Source organism: Corvus cornix, chromosome 1A, assembly GCF_000738735.6.
Source record: "Corvus cornix cornix isolate S_Up_H32 chromosome 1A, ASM73873v5, whole genome shotgun sequence".
NCBI classification, from domain to species: Eukaryota; Metazoa; Chordata; class Aves; order Passeriformes; family Corvidae; genus Corvus; species Corvus cornix.
In genome coordinates this window covers 1,474,154-1,498,279 of record NC_047057.1, presented here as the reverse complement: position 1 = coordinate 1,498,279, position 24,126 = coordinate 1,474,154, and the positions used below count along the sequence as shown (strand labels likewise).

Below are 24,126 nucleotides of genomic sequence, written 5' to 3'. Positions count from 1 at the left end.
TGCCCTGCTGGCTCACTTCCTCCTGCTCCCAGTGCTTTGCTTCATGCTGGGGTCAAAGAGACCTGGACAGGCTGGATCGAGGGGCCGCGACCAACAGAGTGAGGTTCAACAAGGCCTAGTGCCGAGTCGTGCGTTTTAGCCACAATAACCCCATGTACTGCTCCAGGCAGGGGCAGAGGGGCTGGGAATCTGTCCAGCAGAAAAGGACCTGGGAGTGCCTCTTGACAGTGGCTGAACATGAGCCCACGTGGGCAAGAAGGACAGTGGTACCTGGTCTTCATCAAAAATAGTATGGCCACAGGATCGAGAAAGTGATTGTCCCCCTGCGCTGGGTGTTGGTGAGGCCACACCTCGAGTGCTGTGGGCTCCTCAGTTCAGGAAGGACATTGAGGGGCTGGAGCGTGTCCAGGGAAGGGAACGGAGCTGGGAAGGGGCTGGAGTGGCTGAGGGAGCTGGGAAAGGGGCTCAGGCTGGAGCAAAGGAGGCTCAGGGGGGCCCTTGTGGCTCTGCACAAGTCCCTGACAGGAGGGGGCAGCCGGGGGGGTCGGGCTCTGCTGCCAGGGAACAGGGACAGGAGAGAGGGAACGGCCTCAGGCTGGGCCAGGGGAGGTTTAGATTGGCTATTAGGAGGAATTCCTGTACAAAAAAGGGTCATTAAACCGTTTTGGGTTTAATGGAATGAGCTGTCCAGGGCAGTGGTGGAGTCCCCATCGCCGGAGGTCTTGAAGAAAAGACTGAACGTGGCATTCAGTGGCCTGGTCTGGGTGACAAGGTGGGGTTTGGTCACAGGTTGGACTCCGTGGCCTTGGAGATCCCTAGCATTACAACAGAGATCTCTTCCAAACTCACTGATTCTGTGAATAAACCCTGCAGGTAGTACCAGCTTAATGCCATTCATGAAGGCCAAGGCACTGTCATGTTATTGCTGTGGAGTCCATGAGTGACCCCCACCCACAAGCACAGCAGCACTGAGTAAAATTCATCTGGTTACAAGTCTGGAGAACCAGGAAGTCCAGTTTGCAGACTCCATCCTGTGTGGCAATGCCAGAGTGGGCAAAGTGCTGCTGCTTCCAAGTCTGTCTTGTTGGGATTGAAAAGAAAGAGTTGTGTCCAGTCATATTTAGACATCAATTTTTGTCAGCCTTCATTCCTGAACTCTCCTCTGCTGGAGAGTTCTGTGACAGGCTTGGATGTGAATTCACTGTCCGCCCCCAGTACTTCCTTTAGCTGCTTGTAAATCTTTCCTGTGCTGCTTAAAACCAGTGGGTTGGCAGCTGATTGCCCACACTGAAGGTTTTAAATGTTCTTACACATTTTAAATGTGCTTACACAGTGGGTGTGGGCAGCTGCAGTCACACTAGTGGGATACTGTGAGTTGTAACGAGCTCCCAAACTCTGGATTCTATTTCAGTGTTTTAGAAAGAATCATTCAGCTACTTTGGAGAAGTTATTGTGGCAGTAGTTCTGTATCTAGGACATGTTATGATTTAAATATCTTCTGTCAATGATAATGTTTAGGACATAATTCCATTCTTTTTCATTGCTCTGGTATTTAAAATCTTGCAAAACTTGAGGGAAATGTTGGTTCTGGAAAAAAAAAAGCAGCTGGTGCCACTGTCTATGGAAGAATAATAAACATGCACTGGTTGTGCAGCACTTCCTGTTGTAATCATCTTTTTTCTATGTTTCCTGTAATTTCCAAGAGTATTTTAAGGTCTTGCTTTTGTACCTCTATTTTAATAAATCTGGGTTTATTAAATTTATTTTAAAACAGAAGAGCAAGCTCACAGTGTTCTGTTATCCAAATAAGAAGAAATGTTTGTCTCATAATCTTTGGCTTTCAGGCACTGTTACCTTGGTTAGTTTAGGTCCAGTGTTTAGACACAACATTGAGTTATTGACTTTATGAAATTAAAGTTATTCAGTAGAACAGCCTGATAACTAAACTTCTAGAGTTTAATTAGAACTTGGTTTGGATGTAGAGATTCTCTGCAGAGCTTGAAGTGTCAGGTTGAGCCAGACCATGAAAACCTGAGGGCAGAACTGATTGCAAAGGAAGGAAAAAGTGTTGTGGTAATAATATTGATGTTTCTTAGGCTTAGCCAAGTACAGAAAGCAAATGGTGTGAAAAGGAATTTAAATCACTTTTCTCTGTATGATGTTTTTGTGTAGGAGCTCAGGTGAGGATGAACTTGCCAAGCAACAGGTGAATTTTTCAGTGGTTTGTATGGCCATAAAATACCACTGCAGACAAATTTAAACCTGGGTGGGTTAAATGTAATTTTACTCAGCTACAGAAAAATACTACAAATCTTAACAGCAAGCTGTTGGTTTGAAATGTGACTGAGTTTCCTGTTGTTGATGGCTTTATTTCCAAAACCTTTATGCATAATAAAGGCTTCTGCCAATCTTTGTGGTTTTACACTTGCATTTCCTTATTTAGGCTGTTTATTTCTCCCTTGTTGCTGTGTGAAAGGTCCATAAAGGGAACAGTGTATGAAAAACAGGAAAAGTTTGACTGCATTTTTCTGCTGTAAACAAACAAAACCAGAGGAGCTTCTTCAAGTATTGATGTTTTACTTGGTTATAGCAAAGACAGTGATGTTTTCCAAAAACAAATCTTGTTTAGGTCTGCAAAATCTCTTCATGTTGCCTATGAAATGCTCTGAAATGTGAAGCTGAAAGGCCTTCTGTAAACAGAAATTATTTTATTAATGAAAGGATAATTTCTGATATTTACTCAAGCTCAGTAGCTCTCAATCACAAGAGACTGAATAATTTACTTTTCTGTGATCCCAGATTTAGGGATTCTTGTAGTTATGTGACTGGACTTCCCAGGAGAGTGTCTCACTTCCAGGGAGAGTGTTAGGGGTAAGATCCTTGACAAAGTTTAACTTGTATAGCAGCACTGAAATCCAGTAAGAAATGGAATTTTATGGGGTCTGGGGCTCTAGTTTGGGAATTTTCAGTCATCCCTGCTCTCTGTGGTGCTCTGAGATGAAGGAAAACCCAACAGGATCCCACGTGTGATTCCTTTCTGTCCCTGTGAAGTGTCACTTTTTCCTGTTGTGTCAGGGAACACATTTGTTCTTTGGGAGTTGTTTCCTGTGGGAGGATTCATGGACTCATGGAATTGACCTTGGTTTTCCGGTTGTTGCCAAGAGTAGAGACTAAAGGCAGCCTCAAGGATGGATTCATTTGGAAGAATGTTCTGTGGGGGATGTGCAGCTGTCCCAAAAGAGCCAGGAGCTCCCAGGGAAATCCCAGAGTTAGGAAGGTGTAGTTCTACTCCCAGCAGTGCTGGGGTCACCCTGAGTTCTTGGGCAGTTCCCCTCGTTTCTCCCAAAGGAGAAATAACGGGATTGTCCACGACAATAAATCTTTTGGAAGTAAAGAGTGTCTGGGAAGTTTAATGTATGTTTGCAAAGTCTGCCCTTAAATCCCCACTTTTGCAGCGGCTCCAGGGAGCTTTTCCCTGTGCCTTTACAGCTGTTGGGACTATCTTCAATTTGTCCTTGTCCTCAGAGTGCTGAGAAGAAATGACCATTATTTGCCACGAGAAAACAGCTCCTGGGATTGTGACTTTCAGAGTGGATATTGGATAGCAGGGCTTTACAGCTTCCTTCCCTGTGCTGCTGCACTTGTGCTCATTCCTCAGCACGCCCACTTCCAAAACCTGCTAATTCCTTTGTGGATGAGAAAGATCCCTCAAGTTCCGTAAATAAAAGTTACTTTGTAAGGTCAAGATGCTGTCACAGGAGACCAGAGGCTTTTGTTGGAGAAATCTCCTGCTGACCCCAGGGGCTTTGGCAATGTCTTTTTAAAAACCATGCAGATAACGGAGCGAATTTGGCTCATCTGCTGGAGGACAACTCGGGGAATGTTTTATTTTATCACTCAAAGGACAAACGTGTGTTTGTATATTGATTTTTCTTAACCTTTTGTTTTGTTGGTAGCTGGTTGAAGGAGCTTTTGTATTCTGAAACAAGCAACCTGGCATTTAGCAAATGCTTTTTTTTTTTGAGAGAGAGAGATCTTGTCAGATTTTTAATTGGTGAATGTGTCTGCCTTTTATTTATTGTTGGGTGTTTTTCTTCCCAATTAAAGGTTGCTATTTTTTAAACCTGGCCTTTAATAGCTGCTTTAATTGGGGGAAAACAAAGTTTAGCAGTGACTCCATAAGACCTCAGTGAAATCTTTGTGCTGAGCTTTCACAGAAGCAAACGCACCTGACAGATCTCTGCAGAAGTTGAGACTGCAGGCAAAAAACCTTGGAACATATTTTATTCTTCACAAGTGGAATTCTTTTTCTTTAATGCTTTTGGCCACTATTTTCATTATGGGTGAACTTTGCTGAATGGATTTTTGCTAATGACCTGGCATTTGGTCTTCTCTTCGTGTCTAAAACAACAGAACTGAGATCCCAGTTTGTGATGGAGAGTGAGTAACAGGGATGTGGAGCTGTTGCCCTCGTTGTTGCATTTGAGAAATAGCTGCTACAAGGAATAAACTCGAGTTATTCTGATCTGTAATGGTCTCTTAAAACCACTTTTATTGCTAATGGTGTTTTCCAGTGTTATAAAGGTAGCAGTTCTTCTACGAGAAAAGTACTTCAGAAAGTCCCTGAAAATAAATTGTATATGGCAGAGTGTGGTTGTAAACTATAAATTTCCTTGAAATGATCTCCAGGCACTTGTATAAAATGTTTAGGTATTTGGCAAATGTTGGGCTGTAGCTTGATACAGACCCTTGGTTGTATTTAAGAATGGGTAAAGGAGCACATGTGAATACACAACCACGCAGAAAAGGACAAGATGTGTGACTGTGCCAAGTTAAAAGCTCAAGGTACTTTATTTTTCAGCTCTTACTTTAGCTTTAGACAGTGCACTGTGCAGTGGAGTTGAACCTACCCTGGCAAAACCAGGAAGTGGAAATAGCTGGTTTTGTTAGGAAGCGATTGGGGTCTTAACTCTTTCAAAGGTGTTGCCTTCAACAGCTCTTGGTTCTGGTGCAGTTTTGAAACCTTCAGGTGAATGATGAAATTCCCCAAGCCTCCTGCTGGTTCCTGCAGGACTGCAGGTGTGATATCGAGGGTTCAGGGTGCACGGTGGGCAGTGGCTCCCAAAATATTCTTTATCCCTTAATTATCCAGGTGACAGGTCTGAGTAGCATAGTCCAGCCTCTGCTCTTGCAGATCTTGAAATACTGATCCTTAGGGCTTTTATTTTCTCCAGGGAATGTGGTAATACATGGAATAGTTGGTTTGATTATTGGATCTAAAGTTAATTGCCAAAAGAAGGTGAGAGTTGGTTCCTGTGGTTTCCTATACGTGGAGACAGCCCTGGACAGGGTCTCACATGGTGGAGTGGGAGCTGAGTCCCTCTGCTTGTGCTTGGAGGTGTAACTGGCATTTCCTGGGGCTTTCTGCTGCCTCCATCCCTGTTCCTGCATGGAAAATGTGCAGCTGGTTGGTGTCCCTGGGGTTTTTCTGTGTGTGGGATTGAAACTCCTCCTGTGCTGCTGCTGGAGCCACTGCAGTCCAGTCTTTGTTTCAGAAATGAGCTGATCACTCACTCCCCTGGCATCATTTGTATCGGTGTGAGGAAATTTGATTAAAGGTTGGTTAATTTAGCAAAATAAAGAATTCCCTGCTGGTATTTATTTAGATGGCTGGAGGCTGCTCAGCCTTTTTGCTGCAACTCTCCTGTACCCATCTTCAAGGCCTCAATGATAAAAAGATCATCAGCTTCTGTTGAAAATGCTCTAACCAAGTGTGTAAACTGCATGAAAGATTAATGGAATGTAAGTAGAGGAGGAAAATGTTTTAAAATGCTCTGTTTGCTCTGTGTGCTTAACAGGATTGTGAACAGACTTGGTGCTGCTGTTCCTTGTAGTGAGTTATTTCTTTGCACAAGGGAGATGGAGTTCTCTGCAGGCTGAATACCTTGTGTTCCCCTTGGTGAGGATGGAGTGTGCTGGCCTCAGGATTTCATTTATTTTTTAATTTATTATTTATAATTGTTACAATCAGTTCTTGGGATACCCCATTTCCCATGCCCATTGGCTTGGGCACTACAGTTTTTGACTACCTGCTTTCCAACACCTCACTGTCTCCACGAAGGAATAGTTTCTTTCCTGAATGCTTTAATTCATTTCCTCAAATCCAGAATTTCACAGGAACAATCCATTAACCTGTGAAAATAATGAGAAATCATTCAACATGTTGCTGCCAAGTTAAATTGTTAAATACCTTTCAGAGTTTTATTTTTTTTTCCTTCTGTCTGGCTTTGTTTCATAAGGACCCAACTCTTACAGCAGTTTCTGTGAGACTCCAGAGAGGTTTCAAAACATGAATTATCAGATTATACACTTTGAGGTTAAATAGTGCTGGAAGCTGTAGATCACCCCATCTGGGACTTGTCTTTAAGACAACAGTTTTCAATTATAAAATTGAAATAAGTCCATTTAGTTTAATGAACCTCTGGAAAATTTGTAGCTCAGTGGAGACACAATGGGTTGAAGTACAGTTGTTCTTGTCCTAGGGAGCTTTACAAAATACTCTCAATGTGCTCTTTTGAAATGTATCTGCTTGTGAGGTCTCGTGGGGTGGAACAGCAGTCAGGAGGAAGAATATTTGCTGAACTGCTCTGGACAGGATCTTTTCCCCAGAGAGGATTTTTCACACCCATCAAAATAAGGTTGAGAGCAGGGGGGAAATATGAATAAACCCCTGAATTTCAGAAAGGAGTAGATTTTATTCTGATCAACTCAGGGACTTAAATACGGGTAAGATAATGTGTCTTTGATCTTAGGTGTTGCTTGACATTTTCACTACAAGGCCCAGTCCTTGAAATTACCAGCGTCAAAGCCACTGTGTGATGTTGTGCGTCTGTCTCCAACTTTGCGGGGGAGGGGGGGGGAAGGCAGTAACAAATGAGTGCATTTGTCACGGCTTATTGCTTGTAGAGCGCTTAAATGCATCTTCCACACCTCTGGGAAGTCAACACTTGATCCTCCCAACAACTTGCACTTCAAACTCACTCACTGCAGCAATTCCTAGGATCATTTTCAGCCTGACGGTGCCTGAGGAACTCTCTGCTCACGGCAGCTTGTGCTGGGCTGTGAGATGTGGAAGATGATCCCTCTCATCTCGGTTATTTTGTTCCTCTGTCGCATCCTGTCCTCCCCTCTCTTCTCCCGGCGGTGTTCCCTGGCTCTCAGCGTTCCTGCCTGGCAGAGCCGCTGCCCTCGGGCTCGGTGCCGCTGTCTCTCCGTGTGGCCGTGCCTGGCCTGGGGTGCCAGAGCCCCACAAATGCTGCAGCGATCACAAGGGTTCAAACCGAAATGAGAAAGCAAATGCTGTAATTGCTGGGTGGCCACAGCCATGAGCAAGAGTGGCCTGATGAGAATAACTGCATTCTAATGGGTTTCCTTTGACTCTGCTTTTTTTTCCTCTTCCTTTTTACTACTGAAGTTTCCTTGGTACATTGCAGCTGTTTCCTGCAGAGAGGACACTGGGCTTTCTAGACATCCACAACGCTCTGCTTAAATTATTATTTGTTGCTTCTAGCAACTGCTTTCTTTGTTTAACTCCACAAATCCTTTGTTGGTCAGAATTGTCTATTGGCTAAAGCTGTACTTTTCTTTTCTGCACCTTCTTTTATTCTGCTTTGTGTTTTAGGTCCTTGGTGTGGTGTAAAATGGAGAATAACAAAACAAACAAATCCCTCTAATTTTCTTTCCTGAAGGGTGATTTTGATAGTTTTAATGCTGCACTGTTTATTTTATTATCTGGACTGATGCAAGTATATATATAATTATATGATATATATATATATAATATGAGTCCCCCTGTGCTGGCACTGCTGAGGGACCGCCTGGAATCTCAGGGGCAGTTTTGGGCCCTACATAAGAAGGACATTGGGGGGCTGGAGCATGTGCAGGGCAGGGAACGGAGCTGGGAAGGGGCTGGAGCCCCAGGAGGGGCTCAGGGAGCTGGGAAGGGGCTCAGGCTGGAGCAAAGGAGGCTCCGGGGGGACCTTGTGGCTCTGCACAAGTCCCTGACAGGAGGGGGCAGCCGGGGGGGTCGGGCTCTGCTGCCAGGGAACAGGGACAGGAGAGAGGGAACGGCCTCAGGCTGGGCCAGGGGTTTTAGATTTTGGTAACAAGAAAAGTTCCTCCTGTACAGTGGTGGAGTCCCCATCCCTGGAGCAATTAAAAAACCGTGTGGATGTGGCACTTGGGATGTGGGTCAGTGGTGGCCTTGGCAGTGGGGGGGAATGGGTTTGTCTTGACGTTCTTATGGGTCTTTTCCAACCTTAACATGATAAATTGTGAAACATATTCAGCAGAGTTTTTATAATACTTCTGTTTAATACCTCCCCAGAACTTGTTATCTCCAGACTTCCAAGATGAGCAGTAAAAGAATTATCCTTTAACTGTCACCCAAACCATAAAACAATGAAAACCTCACCCGATTTCTTCAGAAGGGATGGATCTTGTCTATCCTTGAAATTCTGGGTTTCGCCCAGGGCTGCTGCTGTTTAACAGATTTTTGGTGTTTTTGCTGGAGGAACAGGTCAGTACATCAGTGAGTCCTATCTTGGCCACACATGAAATGCAGCTGTAGCTTTGAGCAGGACAAGCTTTCAGCCACACTGCTCTGAGCAGTTGGTACCACAAACTGTGTGTTTGTAGCTTCAAAGGTGTTTTAAAGTGAGGAACTGGGAGCCTCAACAAGGTGTGTGATACAGCACAGAGCACTTGGAACAGGTGGTGGGAAGTTTACTGTGGATTCCTGTTAAAATAGGAGCTTTGTTTGATCCCCCCCAGCGATTCAGCACTCAGTTCAATTGCACTTCACTAAAATGTTCTTTTTCCTGATCAGATGAGAAATGTTTAAATTTTAGCAGCTCTTTTTTTTTTTTTTTTTTTTGGTGGTGGTTCCCACTGTCTTTAATGAGTATTTTCATTTGAATGAGTGATGCTGAGTGAAGAAAAGTGAATTGCATGCTCAAAGAAACCTGATCCAGAAGAAAAAGAGGATTATTCCTGGATTTCCAAGCTGCACCTGTGCATCATGTAATACTCTTTTCTGTCTTTAACCACCAATATTTACATAAGTCTGCTCTGATGTTGGGGAGCAGAAGAAAAAAGGCTTTTAGAGGGATACAAAGATGCTGAACACCCACAGTGTTGGTCAAAAGCAGTGGGGCCTTCAACACTCCTTTCCTGTAAGAATTACCTGGTGCTAACTGAGCATTAATTTCCTAAAACTTGTATTTGCATTTTGCACGCAGTATCTGTTCTTTCAGTTTTGCTTAATAAAAAGAATCCACACAAGCATAATGCCCACATACTGTTACTGCAATGTTCTTCCTGTGAAACAAATTTTCTAGTCAAGAAATTGATAATTAAGCCTCGGTTTGCCATCCATAGCTTAGAAGTAATCACACTTAACAGGGCTGGCCCTAGGGCAGGTAAAGTAGGCAGGCAGTTATCCACCCAGCCTGGCTGGAGGCATCAGAAAAAGCAAATTTACAGAAATGAAACATTTATTATTCATTAATGTTAACAGTTCTCTCTTAAAAATTGACATAATCTAATTTTCTTGGTGTTTTATTGGGCAGGTAGGAAGCTGACAGCGGGCTGGCAAAAGGAATTGCTCATCTGCACTGGAAAACAGAGAAAATGTATAATACAAACTGTGTGGGGAAAAATGAGTCCTGAGTGTAAACAGAAGTTCTTGCTGAATCTCAAATCTGATTCCTGTTAAAGGTGCAACTGCGAAGTTGGTGCCTGCAAATGGATCATCTTAAAGGTTGTAGCTGAATTTTTTGCCACAGTGCAAAATACAGGGGGGTGGGGGGCAGCAAAAGGCAGGATTTGGTGGAAAAAATACTCTTGTGAAGGGAATGAAGTGACAGGGGATGAGATGAAGCAGGAGGGGTGTGGATGGCACCGCAAATTCAGGTTCAGAACACTGAGCTTGTGTGTGCTCCAAGGGTGTTCAGCACCTTGCAAACCTAAATGGGAACAGATTGTGGGCAGTTGGAGCTTGGAAATTAATGGATCTGCCTCTGCCTGACCTATTTTTGTTATTGGCTGTTGTAGAATAAAAGAGGGTGGAAAATAGGACAAAGGGGAATGGCTTTAAGGTGGAGGAGGTTGGATTTAGATGAGGTTTAATGGAGAAATTCTTGGCTGTGAAGGTGGTGACACTGGCACAGGTTGCCCCTGGATCCCTGGCAGTGTCCAAGGCCAGGCTGGACATTGGGGCTTGGAGCAGCCTGAGACAGTGCAAGGTGTCCCTGCCCATGGCAGGGGTGGCACTGGATGGGCTTTAATGTTCTTTCCCTCCCAAAGCATTCCATGGAAACAGAGCTGCTTCTCCAGTGCTTCAGACTGAGGCCCATTAATAGGGTGCTGTGTGCTAAAACTGAATCTTCCCTGTCAAACAGGAAAACAGACTTGAAAATAGAGGTGGAGGAGACTCCAGATGCTGTGGACGTCTATATGAATAAAATACTCCATCCCCTGGAAGCTTTGTGGTTTTGCAACACCAAGCTGAGCTCTTTGGCTCTGTGGCTGCCTGTAGGACCTGCCATGGTGCCAGGAAAAGCATTTCTTAGGAAGTGCCCCTGTGGCTGTTCTCAGTTTGTGCTGAGCTCATTGGTCTGGGTACTGAGCAGCTAAATCTGGTGTGCATTTCATCCACATCAAAGCTCTTTCTGTAGCAGTTTGGTGCAGATAAGCTGCCCATATTTGTGGTAACAGGGGTGATACACAGAATAAAGATTAACCTGTATGTGATGTGTGCTCTGTGGTGGGATCCACAATGTTAAATCCTGTTTTGGGCCTGGAATGCTGCTGAAGCTGGAAAATAGCATTATTAGAGAGGGAGGTGAGTGGTTTCATAATTCTGCAGCTGATCATCTCGGTGTAGCATTGCTGTGCTCCTGGAGCTATCTGTTGTGCCACATGATGAGTGGTACAGTGGTGTTTGTTTTCTTCTGCTGCTGAATAGCTTAGTAAACATCATGTTCTTTCAGCTCACAACAATAACAGAAGTGTATTAGCTTGTGAAGAAATGATAACTTCTTTTCTGTCCTTTTACGGCATCTGCCTGTTGTTCTCTTGTGTTGTTTGAATGCTGGAGAGTTTCCTTTTTCTTCCTTTCCTCCCCAAATTAATGCATCACAGTGTGGGAGTAATTTTAGATGAGACTGGGTGGTAGCTGTTCATTGGGCACATACACATCTGGGGCAGATCTATGGAAAGCATTGATTTGTCAAAGGACAAAGAAATACCCAACGCTGCCTGTAATGTGAAATAACTTCCTTCAGAGCGTGTGGAGTGGCTGGTGTTAGATGTTGCTGGGACCAGAAGAATTACATTGGTTTGTAGAGATAAATCTCTTTTGTCCCTGCTGAATGTATCGCATTTTTGAAGCTCTGTTTGTATTTCTGTGGTAAATACACACCACAGTTTTATGCATTATAAAAGTGAGACATGGTGTGACTTCCTTAAAAAAATCACAGAACAGCTGGGTTTGAAAGGGACCTTAAAAACAATCCAGTTCCCATGGGCAGGGACACCTTCCACTGTCCCAGGCTGCTCCAAGCCCCATCCAGCCTGGCCTTGGGCACTTCCAGGGATCCAGGGGCAGCCCCAGCTGCTCTGGGAATTTCAGCCCAGCCCCTCCCCTCCCTCCCAGCCAGCAATTCCCAATTCCCAATCTCCCACCCAGCCCTGCCCTCTGGCACTGGGAAGCCATTCCCTGGCTCCTGTCCCTCCATGCCTTGGCCCCAGTCCCTCTGCAGCTCTCCTGGAGCCCCTTTAGGCCCTGCATGGGGCTCGGAGCTCTCCCTGCATCCTTCTCTTCTCCAGGTGAGCACCCCCAGCTCTCCCAGCCTGTCTTCTCAAAACTCCTGACTGTTTTACAGAGAGAAGCATTTCATTTTGCTCCTCAGAGGAAAATTTTGAGACTCTGAGATCTGTGGGGGGAAAAAAAATCTTTAATGCCACAAGTGGGTTTTTCAACTGCTTCCAAATACCTTGTTGAGCTTTTATAGTAAGAACATAAATCCAAAATCTTGTGTTGCTCTTCACTAAAAAATGAATTACCCTTTTGCTTTTGATGGCTACAGTCTGTGCAACTGCTTTAAGAGGACAAGTGGGAGTAAATTCAAACTTCCTTCTGGGTCCTGCTGGTGGCACTTTGTCCCTTCACCTGAGGTGCTGAGGTAGGAAGATTCTTGGAGAGCTTGGAGTTCATTCAATTTTTTTAGGGAGGTGCAGCCTCGTGCAAAAGTGGTAGAACTGGCAGTTATGTATATAAATATATATAAATGTGAATAAGTTTTCCTGTGTATTTACCTTCGGAAATGAGCTGTTCCTGGCCTTGATGTGGGCTGTTGGAGGAAGCAGTTGAAGGCTTTGGGCTCTTGCACAATGAAAAGGCTTCAGGACTCCTGAAAAAGTCTTTCCATATATTCCATCTGCTCATTGGGTTGGATGCTGGAAATAGGAGATGAAAAATGCTTGTGACCTACAGATCAACTTCTACTGAAATTAATAGTCCCATTGGACATTTTATTAATCTAATTCCAGTGTCAATTCAGTGACCTCAGGGAAATAACAAGGTTCAGTTTTTTTTCTCCTGAGAAATGTGCTGTACATCCCATGATAAAAACATTTCAGGGTTGTGTCTGATCATCTTCTCCTCTCTCCTGTCTTCCATCTGTGGGAGTGACTCCAGTGAATGAAGCATTTTGCATTTGTGTAAGCTGTATTTTTAACTATGTAAAATCAAAAGTCAATGAGATTTGGCTCAATGAATTTCTGTTTTATCATAGCACAAAAATGTCTCTCAACAGACTAACAGCCAGTTGGAATTACTGTAATCCTGGTGAGCTCTTGCTAATGAGACAGGCATCTTCAGCCATCCAGCTGCCAAGTACAAATTCCAGGTATCTTACAGAGGAGGAGGATTCTCATTTGGAAAAAAATCAAAATGAAAAAAACAAGTGAACTGCTCGGGAATCCCTCCTGGAAATCCCCACTGAGTTCAACGTCTGCTACTCAGGATCTAAACTGATTTTCCTTCTGTTTGTCCTCTGTTTTGATTATTTTTCAGGGAGTTCTGAAATGCTGATGTGTATTTACCATTGTTTCATAATCCTGTCCTCTTTTGTGATTCCCCCTTCAAAGTTCTTCCTGCAAAGTTCTTTTCCCAAACAATTTGGATCCTTTCTGTTTGACAAACAGTGTGTTGACTTTCCTTCTTCCTTGTGACACATTTTAATAGGACTAAAACAAGCAGAGATGCCCTTGGCTTACTTTTCTGCAGTGTTAGCAGGAGCATGCAGAATCTCAGGAATATTAAATATTCCTTGCTTTTCTCTCTCTTTTTTTTTTTTTTTTTTTTTTTTGTGCAGAGCAAGAAAAAGAAATGGCTCCTGCATCATGAGACTTAGATGGGAAATTCAGGTGTAGTTTCAAGATCCAAGTGATTAATCCAGACTCGTTATCACTGGAAATAACCAAATCCTAAACCCAAAACCTTAAATTTCTGAAACTTGCTGGGTTTTTCGGTAAAATGAAAGAAAAAAAACTCTGTTGTTTTTTTCATTTGGGTCTTGGGTTTTGATTTAAACTCTGACCCTGTCTTTAAGGAAATAATCTACACGTGTTTAAGGCAAACTCGTGTGAGTGCCAGGCTAAGAAAAAACCTGTTGGGGAAAATTTGTTGTTGTGTGGAATTTTTTATCCTTTTTGGTGTAGGGTATGGTGCTTGGGGACGTGATTTTATGGGGACCTGACAGTGCTGGGTTAATGGTTGGACTCCATGATCTGAGAGATCTTTTCCAACCTTAATAATTCTGTGATGTTTTAAACCAGAACAGATGAAAGAACTGAGTTGTCTGGTCAAAATATGAGTGTGGTGGTGATTTTTAGTGGTGATTGTTTCCACAGTATTTTCCCAGACCCTGTAATTAAGAAAAGCAGGATGTTCCCAGTACAGGTGTTTATTCTGCATCCAGCAGAGCCAGCTGGAAATCTTGGAATGTGGGAATTGACTGAGCTTGAAACTTTTGTTCATCTTGGTTTAGTTGCCCTTTCAAGGGTGAGAGGAGACCAGAACTGTGCATGGTCATTGTATGATTTCAGTAGGAACAGTCTGGCGGGGTCTCCAGTGTGTCTCATTTGCAGCTCTCCTGGCTTTGTCCTTCTGCCCCTCCTGTTTCTGGGATCAGGAACTGCAGGGACCTCCCAGGCTGCACAAACAGCTCTGCTTTGGTGGGCAAGTGTCAGGTGTTTTTAGCAAAACAGATTTTTCTATGGACAGGACAAGCTAAATTCAAATACAAGACAAAAAGGCTGGGCAACACAATATAAATCTGCTTAAAAACTATGGCTGGAATTTGTTAGGAAGCCTGAGCTGGATGGGATTTGCTGGAGCACTGGGAAAGGCTCGTGGCATCCTCTGACATGAGCGATTAGCTTTGGAGAGAGATCTTCAGCTTTTGTAACCAACTGCTGACACTGCAGATGGATTCTTTGGCAAATCCAGGATTCTGAAATTGAATTTTGTTTGATGAAAACTACAAACTTTCCTAGTCTGTGCTTTGGGCCAATTTGCTTCTGCTGCTCCCTTGTCTTTATCCAGACAGGATCGCTTCTCGTGCGATCCGTGCCACAGGTTAGAGAGGATGGATGTTTTCATTAACTGCTGGGACAGGCAATCCTGTGCAGCTCCAAACCCAAACAAAATGCCAATTCCTGAGGAGGATATTCCTTGTGTCCAGTGTAGCCATGCTGAAGAACATTCTTCTGGCAGAAGTAAGCAGTTCTTCACAAAGAAAATGCATTTATCTGCAAGAGCTCTTGATGACTTTCTGCCAGTCTTGCACGTGATTTTCATTGTAGAATCATGGAATGGTTTGAATTGGAAGGTTCTTGAAAATGGTCTGGTTCCAACCCCCCTGCCATGGGCGGGGAGCCTTTCACTAAAATTTATTTTTTTGGGCCCTGAGTAACCTGGTCTAGTGTTCTTACTTTTCAGATCCTTTTTAAAGAGCTTTGGCTAAAATACAATTTAAAAAAAATTTTTTTTTGTGAAAAGCTGATTTAAGACAACTGAAAATGTCTGGGAGTAGAATTAACATAGAGTAGAATAATATTAGAAAGGATTCCTGTTTCTGTAGATAACCATGAAGCATGGAACTTGAAATGCTGCAATTAATTTATGATTTGGAAGAAGCTGCTTTGAGGGGAGACTCGTGGGGGGCTGCAGCTTCTTCAGGAGGGGCAGCTCTGATCTCTGCTCTGTGTGACAGGGACAGGTCCTGAGGGACCCTATTTCAGTTATGTGCAGGTACTTTAAAGGTCCATGGAGCTGTGTCAGGGGAGGGTGAGGTTGGATATCAGAAATTCTGGGATTTTTTTCTCCTCAAAGGGAGAAGGAGATCGCATTGATTCTCGAACAGAAATTTGGAGTGACATCAAGAAGCTTTGAGCTATGTCCAGTTTCACAAAGTTGTCAGCAGTTTTGCTGTAATCTTAATTGATCAAAATAAAAAAATAAAGTTTAAAAAGTCCTAATAGATAATGTTAGTCAGAGGTTAAAGCTGATGAGGAGGGGAAATAAGGGCTCGTGGTCCTTCCATGCTGTACTGTTCATGGTGTATGTTTGAAAACTGTGGGAAGATCTGGATAGGTTTGTGATGGACTTCTCTGTGTCCCTGTGACATCCCTTACCTTTGGTAGGTAAATTATGGGAGCTACAACACTGCACCAGCTGCACTGACTCCCAAGACCAAAGTTAAGATTTTTTTCCATCTAGCTTTTTATAAATAATAAATCAGGAGATATTTCATACGCTACATTGTGCCTGTATTAATGACTCCCTGGCAATGTGATAACCAATAGAGAACTTCCCCTGAAAAGGGAAGAAAAAGCTCTGAAGCCTTTAAAAACTGGCAGAGTAATAAACCACAATATTGATGGGTTTTATTTTCTTGCAGTGCGTTGATCTCTGCCGAACACCAGACACGCTGGAATAAACTCCACCAGACTTAACTCCAAATAACTTTTGCCATCTTGGTGTCCTCAGGACTTTATCCACCAGCGATGACGTGGAGGACAGGGAGAACGAGAAGGGCCGGCTGGAGGAGGCGTACGAGAAGTGTGACCGGGACCTGGACGAGCTGATCGTGCAGCACTACACGGAGCTGACCACGGCCATCCGCACCTACCAGAGCATCACCGAGCGCATCACCAACTCCCGCAACAAGATCAAGCAGGTGGGGCCATCCCTGAGTGTTTCTGTGTTTGTACCAGCTCCACAGGCTCTGCTCCAGCTGCAAATCCCATTTTCCTCTCTGCTGGTGTTTTATTGGTGGTTTTACCACTGATGGAAGCTCCAAGCCCCTGTTTTAAGCTTTTGTTTCTCCGTTTTTCCAGCTTCTTGTCATTGTTCTGAACTGAATAAAAAGGGAGTTGAGAAAGTGCTGTTACCACTAAACTCACACCTGGAGTACTGTGTCCAGCCCTGTTGGAACAGGTCCAGAGGAGGCCCCAGAGCTGCCCCCAGGGCTGGAGCCCCTCTGCTCTGAAGCCAGGCTGGGAGAGCTGGGAATGTTCCCCTGGAGAAGAGAAGGCTCCAGGGAGAGCTGAGAGCCCCTTGCAGGGCCTAAAGGGGCTCCAGGAGAGCTGCAGAGGGACTGGGGCCAAGGGCAGGAGGGACAGGAGCCAGGGAATGGCTTCCCAGTGCCAGAGGGCAGGGCTGGATGGGAGATTGGGAATTGGGAATTGCTGGCTGGGAGGGTGGGCAGGGGCTGGAATGGAATTCCCAGAGCAGCTGGGGCTGCCCCTGGATCCCTGGCAGTGTCCAAGGCCAGGCTGGACATTGGGGCTGGAGCAGCCTGGGACAGTGGGAGGTCTCCCTGCCCATGGCAGGGGGTTGGAAGAAAATGATCTTTTAAGTTCCCTTCAACTCCACATCTTTGCATGATCCTAATTCTAAGCCAGGTCTGAATACCAGTGGCTCTGTGTCATTACAGGATCATCCAGTCCCAATGTCACTGTTGCAAGTTGTGTCTTACTGGCAGCATTTTCTGTAGGATCTCACTGAGAACAGAAGTAGTTAAAAGTCAAACTGAGAGGTGGATGTGAAGCACAAAGCTTTGCAGTGCCCCTGTTCATTTATTGTCTGGGCATGTTGCTATCAGGTTTTTGAAGTCTTCAGGGCTGCTGAGCTCACACCTTTCCATCTCATCTTTTCATGTTTTGCTGTCTTGGCCTCCAGCCACCTCCTGAATAGTCTGGGTGATTCATCAGCTTGCTTTTTGCTCACAGAATACGAATTTTGATGGTGTTTCGAAGCTCAGCTGTGTTGTGTGAATGTCCATGAACTCTGTGCCCCCAAATCTTTCTGCATTTTGAGTGCTCACACTTGGCTACGGTGCCAGTAAATAACTCTGGCACTCGTGGCTGGGGACTTGTTTGAGCTGCTCTGTCCCTGCAGCAGCAGATGAGTTCTTTGGGCTCCTGTCTTGTACTTCCTGTGCAGTTTGCTGTACCTAAACTTTGCAAACCAGGCACCAAATTTTTCTTACTTTGTTTTGTTTTTCCTGGCTTTGTGGAAATCTCAGCTTAAAACCTTTCCCCACAGTGCTTTAGGAGCAGTAGATTTTTACCCTTGTGGGGTTACATACTGACCCTCCGGGCTTTGAAAATTCATTTAACATTTTCAAAGAAAATGAGAGCATTCTGATGCTTTCCAAGGGTAAGAGTTCATTCTAGGATTTATGGACAAAGCTCAGCACTCTGAAAGCAGAGATCAATTCCACTAAATTTGAAATCAACTATAGGCAGTGGTCTGGTTTCACCCAGTGTGCGAAGCTTTGCAGAGGTCACAACAAACAGAGAGTGGTGTGACCTTTGGGTCCCACCTAGAGGAATGACTGTGAGAGTGAGGGACCTTTGGTATTTAAGTTTGCTTATTAGTTTTGGTCAATATGTACTGAAGTGGGTTTGACCTAATCTCACAGGAGGCTGCAGATCTGGTTTGTCATCAATCTGTGTTACCTTCCCAGGCTTGCTCTTCGTGTCCCCTCTGTGCAAGGTGGGTGGTCACGTGGGAGTTCTTGCAGTAGGAATTGTACAAGTGATAGAAATTCCAGATCCTTCTGTGGATTTGCCTTTTGTAGTCAATTCTTGTGCGAATTCCTGGTGGGAAGGGTTTAGTTTTGAGTTCAGCTACAGAGGTGTTGCCTCTGTAAAACTGAATTATAAAGCAGAACCAATTTGGGCTATCAAGGGGAGGGTTTTTTTGAAGATCTGCTGTTCATTTCTTCCCCTGCTCCCCAGATGTGGATAGAGTTGATGATCTTACTGCAAGGACCGCAGTAGGAATGTCTGGTGAGATTCCTTCTGGCCCCATGATTGTTTTGCTGACCTAATTTGGTTTTTTGTAGCTGCAGTCCACTGATGATGCTGTGCCAGGTCAGTGAAACATTTCCAATTAATGTACTGAACAGGGATTAGATGTGAAATGAACTCAGTGTGTGTTTTAGTTTGCCTCTGCTTTTTATGACGCTCTTAGATGAGGCTTTTTTTGTTGGCTGAGGATTTTTCCATGCTCCTCTTTTCAGAAGGACATTTTGGAGTGCAGTATTGAAATCTCAAACTCTCCTGCCTCTGGACAGAGGCTGTTTTATGGAGCTGTTGTTATTTATCAGTGTCCAGTTTTGGTCCACTGATGTGTTTTTCACTTTTTTTTTAACTGCCTTCAGGTGGACAAGGTAGGAGAAAGTGCAGCTGAAGTGGGATTTGTGGAGTGCTTTAGAGGCTCATTATTTAAAAATAAATCGAAGGGCTCCTTCTGAGTGTCTCTCTTCATGTGTAATTCAGTGAGAGTTCAGCCTGAGAAAAGGTTGGGCCCCAAGTATTCATAACTTATCACAAAACAAGAGTGGTGTGAAAGCAATGTGTGAAGCTGTGCTGCTAATTGCTTCCACATTTTAATATGGATTGTTGATTTGCATTATGCAGGAAAAGCTAGGTTACACTGACCTTAGCAGGGGAGAACCTGAAAGCAGGGAATGCTGTGAGTAGAGAGAATGGAGAAAAAAACCACCACTTGATGTTGCCTGAAGGGGGAAAAATGAGAGATTTTGCCACTTGGAGGATGGCATGAGGCTCAGGACCAAGCTGAATGGCAGCACTAAAGGGTTTGTAATGGCCTTGATAAATAATGGAAATGCTGATTTGAACTCATAAATGTTCTGATTAAATCTTCCAAAAAAATTAGTATTGTTCAAGTTATTGGGAAAATGGTTTTATTCTTAGCTAGTCTTGTTTCAAGGAAAGGACACCAAACTTGAAGAAAGGAGGAGATGTGCCAAAAGATTTAAAAGGCAGATGGAAAATGTTTGCAGCAGGAAAATTAGTGGTGGCTTATTTGCTTCCACTGAAAATTGGATTCTTGCCGTTTGCCAAAATCCTGAATTGGTTTTTGGGAAACGGGCACATCAGGCCTTGGTTGTGGTTAAGAGGATCTGGTGTTTAATTACATCTGTGGTACTGTAGTTCAGTTTTCACTGGTGGTATAAAACCTGTATTAAAGAACATTTCACTAGGAAAGAAGTTCAGATTTTAGGGTCTCTACAGTTCCCCTCAGCCAAAGCACTATGAAGGAAATTAGATTTGGTTTTAGCCCTGTGATATTTTTGGAATTCCTAATAAGGCAAACGTGGGGAAGGGCTGCTCCCAGTGCCAGGGCCAGATGTAGTTAACCCTTGCTGTGCTGCTGCAGGTGAAGGAGAACCTGCTGTCCTGCAAGATGCTGCTGCACTGCAAGCGGGACGAGCTGCGCAAACTGTGGATCGAGGGCATCGAGCACAAGCACGTCCTGAACCTGCTGGACGAGATCGAGAACATCAAGCAGGTCCCTCAGAAGCTGGAGCAGTGCATGGCCAGCAAGCGCTACCTCAATGCCACGGACATGCTGGTACAGCCTTCCTCCCCCTTCCCTTTGCCCCGCCCCCTTCCCTTCTTTATCCATTTGATCTGCACGTAGGATCTCCTTCTTTTGCACTTTCATGCTTTATTTTAAAATTAATTTTCCAGACATCTGCTCGGATCATCTTCTTTCTTAAAATCTTATCAGTTACTTCAAAGCTCTTTTTATTATGCAAGGAGCTGTCCTGTGTCCCTCCTATTCCATCCCCAGAATGCACTCACAGCTTTGGTCATTATTCAGAGGGGAGACTCTTGCACAGTTTAGGTGGTTTTGCCTCATTGTGTGGATGAGAGGACAAAGCCTGAAGGTTTAGGTTGGACATTAGGAGGAATTTCGTCACAGATTAGGCATTGGAAGGGACTGCCCAGGGAGGTTTGGAGTCCCCACCCCTGGAGGTGTCCAAGGAATAGCTGGATGTGGCACTCAGTGCTGGGGATTTGCCATAGGTTGGACTTGATGATCTCAGAGGTCTTTTCCAACCTAATTCGTTTTGTGACTCTGTGGTTCTTTTACCAGGGCTCTTGATCCTTTCTGCTTACTTCCAGCTCTTTTTAAGTCTCTTTTTCTCCCTTCATTCAAGTGTTTTTTCTCTTCAGTTCCAGCTCTTCTATAAGCTTGCCTTTCAGCTCCAGTCTTGTGCTGGAGTTAGAAGTTTCCTGGACTTCTCTAATAACAATTTTTTCTTCTTTTTCTAAACTTAACAAGCACATTTCCTCACCAGGCTCCAGTCCTTCCATTCCTGGAACTGTCTTCTAGTAATTAGAATCAAGGGAGTGTTTTTTCCCTTCTCAATCCTGACATGTGGAGTGCTCAGTCCAGTTCTGGGCTCTCCAGTACAGGAGAGATGGAGTTACTGGATCCAGGCCAGTGGGGAATTACAGGGATGGTTAAGGAGCATCTCAATTGTAGAGAGAGGCTGAGAGAATCCTCGGGGAGATGTTACTGATGGTTATTACTGTCTGATGGGAGGGTGCAAAGAAAACAGAGCCAGACTCTCCTTAGTGGTGCCCATGGACGGACAGGAGAAGAGGAATGGGCACAGTCTGAAATACAGGGAATAGTTTGAACCTAAAACAGCCTGTTTTTACTGTAGGACTGGTTGAACACTTGAACTCAAGTGCAAGCTCTGTAGATCCAGAGAGGTTTTGAAGTCTCCCTCTGTGGAACATTTTCCAGTCCAGACTGGATGTGGCTCTAGGTGCCCATGCTTGGGCAGGGAGGAGGATTTGATATTCTCCAGAGGTCCTTTCCATCCTTAACCACTCTGTGATTCAAAAGTGGAGGCAAAAGTAGTACCTCTGTTTCTTATTCCTCTTTGCCAGACAGTGCCTTTAAGGCCATGTTTCATTGCTTTATTTTGGTTTTTTTCCACTTTACTCTCCTTTGTTGTCTCTCTTAACCGTGCCTCTTCACTTCTTTTTCATAAGTCATTACCCAACAGGAGAAGGAGCTGGAAATGTTCATGTTGTCACCTTGAACTTTAATTTCCTCCCTCTTGCTTTATCTTCTTTTACCTTAAATATGACTTTGTAAAACTAACCTTGTTCCCTCTGGTACATTTCCCACAGCTGGATGCCCGTCTCCTCCTCCCACCCTCCCATGGCCTGTGGAACCCCACCTGGTTTTTGTTGTTGCTGTCTCATCCTCGTGTCTGGTTTCACTCTGCCATCACCTTCCTTTTGTTTCTCTGTTCCTCCTCTTTTCCTGTGCCACCCCTGCTGCAGTCACAGGATCATGGAATGGTTTGGGTGGGACGGGACATTAAATCTCATCCAGTGCCACCCCCTGCCATGGGCAGGGACACCTCCCACTGTCCCAGGTTGCTCCAAGCCCTGTCGAACCTGGCCTTGAACAGCTCCAGAAATGGGAACATCAAAGTGTGGTGTTTGCCTGATATTTTCAATAGATGTAAAAAAAGAGGTGTAAATTAAGGGCGTTCAGTGTAGGTATTAAAACACAATATTCAGAGTTGCCATGACTATCAGTTGAAATGTTGCTGCTTTTTGCACCAGTTCGCTTAGTTTGGGCTTTTTTTTGTGCGTTCCTTTTTGAATTAAAAAAATTATTTTCAAAATTCCAGTCAAGTAATCTGTTTCCTATTGGAAATCTAAGCTAGGAGCTGTAAGAAGAAATATAACATTGCTTAGGATTCCTCATACATTATGCTTTAGAAATGGTTTTCAGCCCATGTATTTGATATCTCACTGGTTTGCAGTATTTTGTGTGCATTTATTTTAAATATAAACACTTACGTGTATAGAAATATGTGTGCTTTGGTAAAGTTGCCTGTGGCTGTGAGGGAGAGACATCATCAGATCTCTCTGATTTATAGATTTCTGCAGCATTTCTGTTGCTGCTCCAGTTGTTTTTTTGTTTTCAGAATAGAAAACTCTTTTCAAATAAATCAAATAATAATGATATAAAAAGCAGCTGTTAGTTCATGGGCTTTTTTTTGAATATATATCAAGGAATGCAGAGAAACCTCAAGTGGAAATTGAACACTCAATTTCAGCCACTCATTGACACTTGCAATTCTCATTTGAAGACAAATGTGCCTGTATAAAGAAACAGTAATTCACCTGCATTTGGAGCTTTTTCCTGGCCAAAAATCACTGCAGGCTCATTGGCTTTTGCCATCTTGTGTTAACACAGCTCTGCAAGGCTGTGATGTTGTAATCACTCACTGGCCGTGGGATAATTCCCTTCTCCTTTGATATGATAGGAATATTATGTAAAATCATTACTGATCTGTCAGGGAGGCAGAGTGTCCATAGATCTGCCTGTCCTTTGGTTTCATTCCTCAGGGTAAACAGCTGCTCGTGGCTTAGAAAAAGCCCAGAGTGATCTGACAAGGAGTTTGTAGCACTCACCCTGCAATTGCAGCCCTGATTAATGTTGTTCCTGTAGCCTTATGATCCATACAGTCGGAATTAGACCTTTGCAGCCCTGTGCTGGGTGGATGCAATCACTCCAAAGGCATCATTCCAGCCTGCTGCATCCCATTCCTGCAGCCTGCTCTTTGTATTCCACTCACATTAATTGAAGTAATTTTGCCACTGAAGCGTGTTTCAAACCTCTGCATTTAAATTGAAATTTTAATTCCCTTATTGTTTGGAAAAGACGGCTGAGGATGGCTTGTTACAGGTTTCATTATCACTCAAAACTCTCCAGCTGCTGGTTCTAATGTGCAGTGACTGAGTAATGCAGGCAGAGATTGTTAATAAAAGACTGGCAGCTTTTCCCAGTCGGATAAACACAATGCAGAGGTACTTTGTGACAGCTTACATTTGTATGAAGTTAAAATTTTTTTAAGTGACAGCTTTTTTCTTTCTGATTCTGTATCCAGCCAGAGCAGCACACAAATATCAGGTGTTCCTGTTGTGTGTTCTTCCAGCATCTTGATAATTCCAGCAGCAGAGGCAGTAGGATCAGGTTTGCTGTCCTACAGTTGCACATTGCAGGTTGTCTAAAAGAACCCATTTCCTGCATCCTTGGAATTGTGAAGCTTCGGAGAATTTGGGAATGTCTGGAACAGATAAAATGCCTGTTCGAGCTGGAATGCACTTTAGTTATTTTCCATTTTTTTATGTGCCATTTTTATAGTGAGTTTGTACTTCTTCCTGAAATGGAGCTGTTTTTTCACACACTGAATTACTGACAGCAATATTCACTTTTATGTGGCATTTGAGTGCACGTGCAGCCATTTGTGGGTGGTTTTTGTTTAATGTAAAACAAGAAAAGGATTCTGGGGGGGACCTTGTGGCTCTGCACAAGTCCCTGACAGGAGGGGGCAGCCGGGGGGGTCGGGCTCTGCTCGCAGGGAACAGGGACAGGAGAGAGGGAACGGCCTCAGGCTGGGCCAGGGCAGGGGCAGGGTGGATATTGGGGACAATTGGGATAGGAGGGAGGATCACTGCTATTTCCATTTGCTTTTATTTTTTTTTTTTTTTTGTTAGGAAGACAAGAAGGAAGAGTGAAGGTGGAAAGAAGGAAGGATGGAATCCTTTAATTATTCTTCACTTATCTTCCCCCATCCTTGTATTAGAGTGAGGAACTCATGTTTTCCTCATGGGCACATCCTTCTCCCATGTCTTTTT

At 44.0% G+C, this 24,126-nt stretch overlaps 1 protein-coding gene across 2 annotated transcripts in view; it reads left to right on the top strand.

The window, feature by feature from the left end:
• The window catches only part of EXOC4 (exocyst complex component 4), a 285,356-nt gene that overhangs the window by 337 nt on the left and 260,893 nt on the right, over nucleotides 1-24,126 (top strand). Inside the window, exons 2-3 of one of the 2 annotated variants that reach the window (XM_039570879.1) lie at nucleotides 16,118-16,307; nucleotides 19,823-20,017. In XM_039570879.1, the coding sequence (XP_039426813.1) occupies nucleotides 16,118-16,307; nucleotides 19,823-20,017 (385 nt within the window). The remainder of the gene's footprint in view (nucleotides 1-16,117; nucleotides 16,308-19,822; nucleotides 20,018-24,126) is intronic. The other variant, XM_039570880.1, reaches the window with a different exon arrangement.